The sequence below is a fragment of the Drosophila melanogaster genome, chromosome 2L (assembly GCF_000001215.4).
Source record: "Drosophila melanogaster chromosome 2L".
NCBI lineage: Eukaryota > Metazoa > Arthropoda > Insecta > Diptera > Drosophilidae > Drosophila > Drosophila melanogaster.
In genome coordinates this window covers 12,466,378-12,479,858 of record NT_033779.5, presented here as the reverse complement: position 1 = coordinate 12,479,858, position 13,481 = coordinate 12,466,378, and the positions used below count along the sequence as shown (strand labels likewise).

Below are 13,481 nucleotides of genomic sequence, written 5' to 3'. Positions count from 1 at the left end.
TTTGTAAAAGATGCCAACTGCAACATAAAATAGAAACGTAAATTACTCATTATTCCGCCAAGTTTGTAAGGTATATGGTATAAAAGAACACTGAGGCTGAAACTTATGTTAACTTTGAATGAAGCGGTATATAAAATAAATAAGTAATCTTTAAATTAGCACGAAGAGCTGAGGCAAAAAAAAAATGTAAATAAATAAATGACATCACTGATATTTTTACGAGCGTTCGATTGCGGCGTTTGAACCCCAATAAACTTTTGCACTTTTTTCCTCACTTTATTATTTATTCTTCTTCGTTTTGGTGATTTTGTATATAAAAAATAATATTATATACATACGTTCATATATAATTGGTGTTCCTTTTTTTTTTTTTGTTGTCGTCGCTCTTTCTTTATTCTTTCATTATTTTTTTTTGGCTGTACTTTCATGCTTTAACCATGTCTAATATTATTGGTCGGACTTCATGCTGATAACACCTGGCGAGATGATAACGAATCAAAGCAACAATAGATGCTCTAATGATGTTGATGGCGGCCGCCAGCTGTGCATGATTGTTATAGTTTGAATAGAGCAGTTCGAAACTATCAAAAGTATCTAAAAGTTGGTGGTCGAAACGCCAAAAAGTTGCTCCACATAGAGAAATACTTTTTATTTTAGTATTTGTCTAATTCTGTGGTCAAGTAGTTTAAGTTATTTTCGTTAAATTAAAGCTATTTTACATTTAGCTTTAAATTGAATTAACTAATTAATTTTTATGAATACTTTAAAGTTTCCTCGAAACGAATCCTCTGTGTAATTAATGCACCCATTCACCTAATAATAATAATTAAGCGTGTTATTTGTTCAAATTGCTGGCCACCTTTTTTTATCGAACGAATTAAATGCGAAAAGCGAACTTTTTTGGCAAAAAAAAAAAAACTCCGCGTGTCCAGCGAGAAAAATAACTACAGCAGCAACAACAATGGCGCCATTGACCGGTGTCCAAAATGACATTGGTGGAATGAATGTTATTTTATTTTTTTCGACTTTTGTGTTTGTGTGGTTTGTAGCCCAAAGAAAGAGAACAAAAGTCACGACATGAGTCATTGCACTCGCATTCGCACTCGTGCGTGTGGTTGCAATGGCGAGACTTTTACTTTCTACCCGCCTTGTTTTTCCCAGGCAAGGCGACAGATGATATGGAAAGTCGTAAACTACATTCCCTTGACTCCTCCACGCGGGTTAAGAAACTATCCGCCTTTCGTCCTTGCCGGCAGCTGACTCAGGGTGTAAATCACAAGGATAGTCCGTCGGTTTCCGAAAACGAAACACTCATAATTCTGGCCTGGTATTCCCGCTCGCTCTTGATTGCCTGCCCAGCCGACTTCTTCCACTGACTTTAATTATTTTGCACGATATTATTCCATTCCATTTAAATGAATTGCATTTCAGCAAAAGCATCAACATCACGATGTGTTTATCATAAAAGTGCATCTTTAATGGTTGTGGTTTTATTTTGGACATACTGAAGTGAGGAGTGAAATGCTTGAAAGTGACTGGATAAAAATAATATTATAAGCTAAAAATATTTTTCCAATATTAATTTTATTATATACATACATAGTTATACTTATATACTTACTTATATATACTTGGGCGCTTGCTAATTTGGTCAACCGTATATTGCTTCCAAATGATTCATTGCTCTATTATTTAACGTGTAACTATCTTATAGCCATCTAATTCGATGACACACTCCATTGTATCGTGCCATTTCTATAATTAGAAATTATTGCGTATGGCAAGCATTTTTTGTGGCTCAAATCGAATCGAATTCGTTTGATAAAGAGAATGCCACTTAGATATAAACAATATAAGTTAGCTGATTGATTTCTAATGAACAAATAGAATATTTATTTTGGATTATGAATATTAAAAAGCAATACCAATTTGTTGCTCAAGTTTAATTTAAACTTATTCCAAAACTTTGAAAAATACCAGAATGCTTAAAGCATTCAATTATTGCTCGAACCTATGTTTTATTTCATTGGATTGCTGGGTATTCAAATTGATTTTGCATTTTATATAATGTCATTTCCTGCTACTTTTCTAGTTTCCTTAAGAGTTGCATAATTGCTTGTCAATCGATCGACCGGTCAGTGAAATAATTTGCACTTTTGCTTGCACTCAGTAATTAAAGAAAATATGCCCATATTGATCAAATTGTTGTAGTGGCACGGGGAAAACCCGATTTGGTTGCATAAAAATCATCATATCGGATTTAAATTCAATCAAAATGTCTGAAGACCTTTCATACATCTTTCATTCATCTTTCACTTTTGTCTTTTGACAACTTAATTGCTCATTTGGCATTGCAATTAGATGGGGAGATTTGCGTTTTATTCGGAGTTCGCGCTTTTTTAATGCGAAGTAGAGGAAGTTTTATTGTCATATTGACCTCAATTTGCGGCTGTCATCAGCAAGGTCGGATCGCCAAAAATAACTTCCATTCGAAGGTCTTTAGCTAAAGTTTGTCGGCGTTCAGAAAGTAGGCAGTAAAAAATAGGTATTTGATTTGTTTTTAATTGAGTCATTAGATTATGACGGTCTTTTAAATATTTAACAAATAGCAATGCTACAATACAAAAAATAACATTCAAATCATACATTCTTATCTATACAATTATATTAACTATTAACTTTTTTATTTTAGTGCATCTGGAACTAGTGCAGTTGCGATTGATAACAAAATCGAGCAGGCAATGGTAAGTTTCAATTAAATTATTTTCATTAAGTTTAAACATTTATAAATACAACGATTAACTCATTATTTGAACACAAAAGACAGACTCAAATTAACAGCTCGAAATTGATAAGACGTTGAAAAAACATGAAATCGTTAATCTTCAAAAAGGGCAACCATGTTCATAAAAAAAGTGTTATCAGGGCAAAATGAAGAAAAAACGACGGAAGACGTCATGAGCTGAGCCTTCAGATTTTTTTTTTAAACTTTTGACCATGAAAACAGTCGTTTTTTTCCAAGACAAAAGGTGCGTACACTTGATGTACCATTCTTAATCTCGATTGAGCAAGGTCTTAAGTCTCAGTAATCCAAAAATAGCTACAAGATACAAGAAAAGCCCAGCGAAAAGATGTTCGAGTGGGGCGCCATGCTCACAAAAAGATACAATTCAATCAAGTGGTGGCCCTCCTTCTTCATTCTCGGCCTGAAGTACAAATTTAGTTCAATTGAATTGAATTTGCTTTGTACTGAGATGGCATGCATTTCAATGGAGGATTCTATATTTAGACCCAATTAAAAGACAGTACAAGACTCTTTAAAACAATGAACAATCCGCAGAGATGACAATTGCTTTTGAGTCGTTTTCAATGAACTGAAATGAACTGTGGTGAGAGTTATGAATGGAAAACCCCATTGAAATTCATATTTTTCGGTCTTGTTCACAATGAACAATCGAATTTATCTCAAGTGGACAATCTAATCGAGCTTGTAATCGCTTTCGAAATCAGTCAAAATAAAAGTTTCAATGATTTTGAATGACCTATAGACAGTATTTTGTGGCTAACAGACAAATTAGTTGCCAACTCTAATGGAATTAGTATTGAAGTATTTGCTATCAGGAAACGTTTTAACAATATCTCCAATTTAGATTAAAAGACGGAAAAAGAGGTGTATCTTTGAAAATGCACGAGCCCATCGAAGATACTCAATTGCGATAAGTCCATAAAAATCATAATTCCATAAATTTAAGGCCTTTTTTTCACATGTCTTGGCTAAAAACCAAATCCTATTGCACTGTCAATAGATTATCGTGATTGCGTATTTATTATACCAAGTAGCGGAGTTGATAGAAAATTCCAAGCGGAACTTGATGACACATTTAGCGCAGTGGCAACTACTGGCTGCTGCATGTTGTTTGATTTTGCCTCATTTAAAGTCAATCAACTTTTCCTTTTCCACGAAATTCAATTGAGAAAGAGTGTGTGTGCATCTGTTGCAGTTGCAACTTGCCACCCATAATGGTCATTTGGGTCAATTCAATTGCTCTCCCCACTTTCTTTGGGCCGACGCATTTCATTTCGATTCTCTTCTTTCTTTTTTTCTGTTTTTGAATTCCTTTCTAGCCACCTAGAAATGTTTTTCCCTCTTTTGTTTTTTTTTTTTTTTTGATTCACTTTGTGAAAGTATTTTCCCCAAGCGTATTCCGTTTTTTTTCCTTCAATTTAACTCTTGTTGGCCGCAGAATTTATGCGCTTAATTCTGTTGTTGCTTTTGACCTTGGTGTGGCAAGAAATGAAAAAAAAAAATAATAATATTTTATATGAGGCTTTTTGAGGCTGATTTTTTTATGGGCTCCCTTCCCGGCGGGGCGCTTATCAGGCTTTTGTCTTGTTTACAAAATGGCAGACTGTTTTTTCTGTGTGGGGATTGCTTATCTCACAAAGCGCCAACAAATGCCACACTTCAAATATGCCATAAATTGTTTGCCAATTCAAAAGCAAATAAAGACAAGAATGTGAATACATATAAGAATCGTATTTGCTAGCAGATAATTATTGAAATTACTCAACTCAATCATCGAAATCAAATTGGCTTTTGTGTGTGCTTCTTTTTTATGTCACCCATTGCGAGACAAATGTCCGCCTTTTGTTATCTTTGCAAAAAATGATTTAATTTCTCAAAAACAAGTTTATTTCACTTGAGTCATGATGTGATCTATTACATTTTCCGCCAGGTGTAGTCCCAATTTTATTCGGGAAAGTTCTCTAACCCCGAGCAGATGTCGCATATCATTCATATTTTAGGACACTTCCCATTTCTTGATCTGCTTTCTTTCGTATATATGTATGTATATATTTAGTATATAAACTCATTCCGTTTGGTTCAATTGTCACGTAGTGGACATGAGCAAACAGATTGCGGATTACGGATTGAGTCACACAAAAAATGAGATGAGTTTTTTAGCCATTTGTTGCCTACGCCCAACAAAGACGCGTCAAATAAAATGTAATTTATTTGCACCAGCCTCTGTGACAGTCTCTTTTCCTGTTTTACAAATGCATAAGAAATGATACGGAAGTGTTTTGCTTCCTTAAAAGCAATCGTTTTTATATTTCCCTTTTTTTTTATTCCTTTAACAACTTATCAATCATCAAGCAAGTGACGTCACTTATTTTCGAATATTTTTTTTGTGAATTTCTTTGCTTTATTTAACTGCGATCAACATTTAATGATGATAACAACTAGAACAGGCGATCGCAGACTTTGTCACTGCTGTCCATACATGTATGAAGTGCAATCTTAAGCTAGACAGAGCTACTCACACGTTCTATTTTCCATGCTAATCTTTCTTGCGTCGAAGAAAACAATGTTTTCTTTAAATGAAATAAAAGAAACGGTAATAGAAACCATGGCGCCAATGATTAGGTTGTTCCTCCCATACTCAAGTAGATTGATAAGGTTTTTAGGTTATACCAATATTTAATGATTGATTTGAACTGGCGCAAACAATAGAAATAGAAATATAAACTTATCAGCTTAAATGGCTCTAGTCAAGGAAGAATGTAAGCTAAACCTTGATGGTTTATTGTTTATGATAGTGCGAATTGAAGGTTTAATGCATAATTAGCTATTTCACACCTAATATGGCTTTACATTTCTAAATCCTAACAAATATTTTTAGTGCCCAATAAAACAGCTTTCGTTTACTCCCAGTACGAGTATCATATAGTTCCAAAATTTTCGAACCAATCTCAAAAGTCGAAGAAAATGATTTGCTAAGACAACTTAATGACTTAATGACATTAATGTGGCTTTATTTCGCCCGATGTGCGGATCGAATGGCTTGACTTTTGTCGAGCCTCTCGCTGGCTGGCTTTCTGTCTGGCTTTACTCTTCCACTTTAGTGAAAAACAAAATGCAGAACCCATAAAAACAAGACCATAAAAAGCATGACAGATAAGATAAAAATAAAACCTATTGGCCTGGTCGGGTTGTGCTGTTGCTGGGTTTTTACCACTCGATTTGTTCGGCCTCTGTTATTTGTCCAAGTGTGTGGAGTTTCAGCTAATGCGAACTGGAAAAACAATCCCTAAGAATAGTGTTAAATAATTTACTTTTCCGTGACAGCCAGACATCAGCCGATAAGAACGGCAGACAATCGGTTAAGGGAAAACAAAGATGGTTGCATAATAATGTTGGCACTGGAATGGCCAGAAAGATGGGTAAATATCGGCCTAAGTCTGGTTTTACACTATATATGTAGGTATGTACATATGTATGTATCTCTTGCACACAAAAGTGTGTTCTGGCCACGTGCTTTTGTGAAGTCTTTGCCTGATCTCTTATGGAATCATAGAATCACAGACTGTTCAAGTATCTATAACCAATGCTTAAGTTGGCACAACGCGTCATTATCGAGCAATAGATGTATCATGATCTGTTGCTCAGTCCGTCTAATTGCATTGACAATGCACAGCACCGCAATTTTCAAACAATTGACGTCAGAATCGATACAATATCGAGGGTCGGCCAGTCGGTCACTTTTTCCTATCCCAATCCCAAATGGTTCGGGCCAGTTAAGTGCTAATTAGACGTGGCACTGCCGCAAAGGCGCCTGCTGAGTCGCCGTTGTTGGCGCTGCGTGTCTATCAGTAGATCTAGTCTGGTCTATAGTTTATAGCTCGCACAGTTCTAGCGATGGACTCGTGACTTCAAACAATGCAGCATAAACAAGCGAAAGAAGAAAGATATGTTTTTAGGTCATAGGGAAAGACCCTCTTGTCCCAAATATTAAATTTTAGGTATTGTAAACGTACTTTATCAAATAGGTAAACCATAAATAGCCTTATCGATTTTTTGTTATATATTTTCCACATTTATTCTATATATCGATAGTTATCGTGCGCTAAATGTCACATTTTGATAACAAATTTGTCGATTATTTTCGATAGAATGCCTGAATAGGGAATGGATTCAATTTGACCTGCTTTTATTTAAACCTAAATCCAACAGTTAGCTACTGTTGCATCATTTCAACTAGAACACATTAAATGTCAAGCTCTGGACTTTGTTACAGCCACCGCTCTGACGTCATCTATTCAGCCTTAAATTGCGTCACAACGTGCAATATCATGATGCCCGTATAATGATCTTTGGTGCTATTGTGATGCATAATACATGTGGACACACGTTTTACACAAAATCCCCACCAGAGATTCTTTAGAACACGAAGAAATTTGATTCTGACCTTTTGTTTTATTTCCCCCACTTTGTCTTCGAGGTCGGCGACTTTCAATTCACACGAAATGCAAGTGGAATTGTGGGGAAGTGTGGCAAGCAAGTGTAGCGCCACTGCACGGAGAAAGGTAAACAGGCAATGAGCTAAACATTTTTCAAACGGCGATGAGCTCACGCCACCAACCAACATACCATTCGACAGCAGCGAGAACTCCCCTAATGACTCACAAATGCCACAATTTTCCGAGAAAATTTCACTGCAATTAGAGTTCATGCGAGCAAAGTTCCCCACGAATCGAACTTCAAGGCTGAATCCGTGGGTGGTTTTGCAATTGGGTGTGAAGTTCGGGTTTTTTGTGCTTGCAAAGCAATGTTGTGCTAGGTTGAAACTTGTTTCGAACCACCTCCTGCTCTCCTGCCCCTTCTAAAATCCGAACTAAACACTCTCGACCGGACCAGACGTTCAACATTTATTTGTTTTTTTTTTTTTGAGTTTGTTTTTTTATTTTTATTTTTATTTCGCAGCCAGACGAGATAGCCTTTAGTTTAAGTTGCAATTGTCGTTCGAGTTGGCCGCTGTTTTTGTTTGTACGTGCATTGCAGCTCCAAAAGTGGGTCAGTTTTATCGCCAATACATATGACTATATGCCCATATTGTATACTACTCGTAGTATACTTGTGTAGTGGACCCGGTGCAGTTGATTTTCGTTTATGTTTGCCTGCTAGCTGCAGTCCACTGTTGCCAAGCGCTCTCAATTTCCATAAACTACGAATGCAAATGCAACTAACTTTGCCACTGCGATCGTAACTGCACAAAAATGCCATGTGAAAGCCTTTGCGGAGTGCTGGATTTCAAAGTAAAACTATTTGAAAGATTTTTCCACTTTTATTCCCCCCCCCCACAAGCACAAGCACTATTTCTTATATCGTTTTTCCCATATCTAATTAACTTAAATGGAATTGAAGTTGCAGTTAGTGTGGAAAACTTTGATCGGAACACATTCACATTGGTTGAGATAAAGACAAATCATTAGAGAATTCTGCTTAATCTGCTCACTTTGTGAAGTAAGCTCTGTTGTCTGTGCATTTTAGAAATTATCAAAGAATTTAGAATGCCCCAAGCGCCGGAATGTGCATATATATTTGTTTTTTAATTATTGCAAAACATCAGAAAACTAGATTAATAAACAGAGGTCTGTCAGCAAGCCTATACTATTGCATTTTAATGTCATATATTAGCAGATAATTAGCCAACAATCTGCTAGCCAAAATGATTTTCCTCAATATCAAAATTAATTAGACATCATCGGCGCATCACAAGGCAATGAATCTGCTAGTCGGATGGATGGCTATTTTCTCTAATTCGACAGTTTCCTGTCTGCTTTAATGCGGAACTTAAAAACCAAAATTAATATGCCTAATGTTTGCCAAAAACGTTTTCTAATTCGAAACACTTTGACTTTCAACCCGATATCGATGTGGCTCTTCTATTTCACTGGGTAGTGTTAAATATTAAACAAGTTTGGTGAACGTCACAATCTGGTTTTCTGTCTGTATATCTGTCTGTTAGTTAAATGAAAACGAAGTAAAATCTCTAGCATTAGGTTTGCCTTCGGTTAATCCCGCAGTCGTAGAAGTCAATATGATAAATGTGGCTTAGATGTATTGACCTTTGTGCCATATACGCTGAACTCTAGCCGATATCTTCCGTCTTTGTTCGCCACGCAATCAGGCGAGAAAAATCATTAAAAAAAAGCGCGCTTAAAATGCAGGAAGCAAAGCTCAATGTATTCTTAATCGCTTTTAATTTGCAAACATGAGTGGGATGATAAATCGAGCAAGACAAAAGGCAATCAAAAGTACGCACGAGACCCTGAAAGGTGTTTTTCAACTTTAAACTTTAAACTGTCCTAGACCTTCTGCTGCCCTCTCTGATCCCTGCAGTGATTTGAAAACTATTTCCAACAAGTTTTGGGGGAGGTGTGTTCGAGTCAATAAAAAAAAAGGCGTGCTTTCACAGAAACGATTTCTCCCCTCGAGTAAACAATTATTTTTTTGGCCCATGGCCTGTGTGCCATTTTGCACAACAACTAAATATGTCAATCAGCTGTCCAACTGTCACACACAACTGTACTTGACAACCACTAAAGTTTTTCAATTTTTTTTTTTTTGTCCATTATTCGATTCTGCCATCGTGTTGCCAAGCAGAAAACTCAGCAAAAGTATTCATTCACGCAAAAAATGGTTCAAAAACCGAAATGGAAATATTATTGGGAAATGACAAAAACAGTTGCTGACCTAATTATATATATATTTTTTTTTTTGCCAGACAATAATGCCCCCAATAAGCATCGAACAAAAATTAACTAAAAATGCTATAAATAAACAAGAGTTTATATTATTTGCAAAAGCTTTAATCTTTTGCCGTTATGCCTGCCTGCCTGCTTGCATATACATTTTAAGTAATTTATTATTATTAAATTGATGGGAGCAATTTATTTGCTGGTTCAGGGTCCGATTTGTGGATATGTTTTCTCATTTTTTGCCGGTACTTGCTTTCTAATTGGGTTAGTGACATCACAGTGCGGGAGCCAAAACCAGTTTGTTGTCGAAGTTTAAAGTTGTTCAATTTCGGATTGTTTATAGGTTGCTTATATTGTATGTGGGCTACCTACCTGATGGATTTGCCAATGAAATCGGGCAGGGATATAAAAACGCTTTAACGATCTCCGATAAGTTTCAGGTTTACTCTGAGTCAAGGATGGCCAATTACGCAGTCTTTTGATTTTTAAATTGAGATAATAAACAGTTAGTGTGGCAACTAACAAAACTAATAGGATAGGCACTATTTTCGTTGGGGAAGTCCCTTTAAATTTCTCTCTAACTATAATTAATCATTGGCCAAAGAAAAAAAGCCAAGTTATGTTTTATGTGCCTACGAGCGTGCCAATTAAGCTAGCGATTTAGCATATTTTCAAGTGCACTGCTGACATAAATTAATTGTAAATGGGCAGCAGCGCCGCCATCGACTGATTTAAAAACATGCGTTAATCGATTTCGGCCGAGGTGCGACCGATTCGATTTTGTTTTTTTTTTTTTCATTTATTTCGGGGACCTGTTCGACAACTCACTTTGCAAATGATCTTAGCTGGAGCCAGCTGATCTCAGATCTGCGATCGCAGATCTCAGCCGAGTTAAGAAAATCACAAATGCGCTGCGTGTGCGTGGCGTGCGCGTTGGCAATTGGCCGAGACACACCTACCTCACCTGATGTATTCGGACGGACTTGTATGTACACCCATATGTACATATGTACATACGAACATACATACATATGTGATTTAAATTTGGCCATGATCGAACGCCAACGCGAAACGCGTTTGGCCCGAGACATGGCGATCTCACTCGCACTCAAATCGCTAAAAAAAAAAAAAAAATTTTTAAATAAGATTTTGCAATGGATGATTAATGTGTGCGTTGGTTTTGATTCCCTGGCTTTGTCTTTCGCTTTATTTTTGGGCCTTTTGCATTTTAATTGACACCAATATGTCATTTGAGGCAACACGACGAAACGAGCTGGCAATCCGTTGGCCCCACAGAAAGTTTATGCCGCCTATCCCCCAAGCAGGCATTTCTATTTTGTTATGGCCCCGCCTTTGCTCTACGTTGCTGCGAAAACAAAACGCCAATAAATATATCACAGAATGGTGTGTTTGTGCTTTTATAACTATGTATGTACATATGTGTGTGAGTCTGCTTAGACCCCCACATAAAACTGTGGCGACTTTAGCTTCCGCATTATAACTCAACTAAAAACATATTAAGAAACGTTTGTCTGCCACGGAAAATTTCTCAAGAGAAATTCCGGAGGAAATCTCAAAGCAAATGTTCAAAAAAAATTGTTCGAATTTAGTTTTATATTCGAAAACAAAAAACCCAATATATCAATTAATTAAAAGTAGTTATTACGAAACAGAGTATAGATACATATATTGCCAGCTTACTCTTGTTGATTAGTGACGACTACCAATTTTCGAAACAACAAAATATTCCACTTGTTATTTACTATATTCGCCTGCATAAATATTCCTAGAAATTTATTTTCCCGCTGACTGTTTTATTTATTTGCCTTAGAATAAATTCGACAATAATTCTGTTTACATATTTTTGACACTCTCTATTCTGCTTCTTCTCTTTGCAGGTAAGCAAAACAATAATTTCTAATATTAAATCAACAAATTTTGTTATTCTGTGGTCTGCGTAAGTCAATTAGTAACCCATATATTTTTTTGCATATATTAAATTTGCTTAAATATGCATATGTACACGTATGAAATTATTCCACACACACACAAATTGAATACCATTCAATTAAAACGGAAACGGAAAATGATCGAAAATATTCCGCACAATAACTGAAGGAATGCAAATTATGTTGACATCTTTGAATAGTTCTTGTTAGGGGTAAAGAGGTAAAATGTGCGATCTGACGATCTGGCGTTGTGCCGAAAATAGACATAGAAAATATATAGCAAAACAAAATAATTAAGTTCTACATCCCCAAAATATATCATCCAAAAAGAGCGTGCTAGAAATAAAGCGTCAATCTAATGAGAGAATGTTTGAATACCCTATCGAAAGATACCACTTTTAACACTAGCTGGTTTTCTTGAAAATGAACAGAGTGAATCCTCAAAATGACTAACCCCTTTTTTGAAGGGTATACATACAGTGGAGTGCGAATAGAAAAAAATGGCGAACTGAACTATTGTGCCGAAAGCTTTAAGGCCCCATTTATTTGGGTGCAGAACACTAAATAGTAAACACACAAATCGAACGATACACACAGACTTTTATCAAATAGTGTTATTGTGACTGCCTCGATTGGCCTTGAATAATTCATGATTATTTGTGGGCATTTTTTTTTGTTCGCTTTCGAGTTTTAATTTTTCCTTAATGGTTGTTTTTGTGGGGCTCTTCATTTTGTTTTGTTTGTAGTTCTCTTTTCTTTTTATTTTTTGATGGTTCCTCTTTGTTCAGCGTATTTGTTTACCAAGTTTTGAGACCCTTTTGGCATAGGTGGAAAAAGAACTTTTGATTTGTGACCAAATATTTGATAGGGTTAATTGTATTCTAGGAAGGCATAATAAAGTAGAATATTCAGGGTCTTCAATATTCCGCATGACTCAGAGTTAATTTCAAACTCGACCAAATCAGAACTCAAGTTAAAAATTGCTTAAAAAACTTGTATAAGAACAATGACATTTTTACCAGAAAACAAATGGTTTTATGTTCCAACCCAGATAATTTCAGCTATATAGTTCCTTTTTTTTGAGTAATTGGTTTTTGGCGTGTTTTTGTCCTTAACCCAAAATCTGTATGTCGCCAATAGTAAAATAAATACTCTGAAATTTTTTTCAATTAAATTATAGTGCAAAAAATGGTCACAAGGATGAGAGGCACTAACAAATTCAATGAGTTCTTATTATTAAACCAAAATAAACAAGAGAAAGTAGCCAAAGAAACAAACAAAAAATAGAAACATCGCAAAAATTCAGGTCAAGATGAAAGTCTATTCAACTGAATTGCCTAAAAATAAGCCAAGCAAATGATACGTACATAGTACATATATCCAAGATATATCGTTTATATAGAAAGGATTTCCAAGTAATGTTAGATATATATACATTCTTTTGGCGCATAAACCTTGAAAAGTCGCGACATCTTTGCGATGCTTGACACTCGGCCAGAAGTTAATTAGCCGCACACGTGCCGTGGTCGTCGTATACCTCTTTACAACAAATTCGTGGGCATTCGAATGCAATTAGCGGTCGGATTCCTTACCTGTATCATTGTTTACCTGTGAGTGAGTGTACCTTTTGTGGCTGTCGAGGACCGAACTCTGCCGAGCAATAAAACGATTTAATGGCTCTCACCGAAACTGCAGCAGCCGGACAATTTAAATGCAATTTGCACTTTTATTTTTATCTCCTTCCTGTCCCGACTGACGCATTAGTTTTGCATGAGATGATTGCCCAAAAAAGAAAACAGATATTCAAAAAGATTTGTATGACCTGTAGTTTAATTTGAGTCGGGTTACGGAAAAGGTTAGGATTAGTCGTTGTTTAACCAAGATTGTTTGCTTAAATAAGCAATAAATTTAAACTTCAATCACAAGAAGAGGGAGTACTACTTGAGTACTACTGGAGTACTACTTGGTGGTGCAACCCAAAATGACATA

General features: G+C 35.9%; 1 protein-coding gene across 9 annotated transcripts in view; it reads left to right on the top strand.

Moving 5' to 3' along the window:
- bun (bunched) overlaps positions 1 to 13,481 on the top strand; it is a 91,072-nt gene that overhangs the window by 66,753 nt on the left and 10,838 nt on the right. For 8 of the 9 annotated variants that reach the window (NM_001042894.2, NM_001273490.1, NM_001169493.2 and 5 more), the window contains one exon: positions 2,693 to 2,744. The exons of the other annotated variant lie outside the window; for it this stretch is intronic. In NM_001042894.2, coding sequence (NP_001036359.1) covers positions 2,693 to 2,744 — 52 coding nt within the window. The remainder of the gene's footprint in view (positions 1 to 2,692; positions 2,745 to 13,481) is intronic. 9 annotated transcript variants of the gene reach the window in all.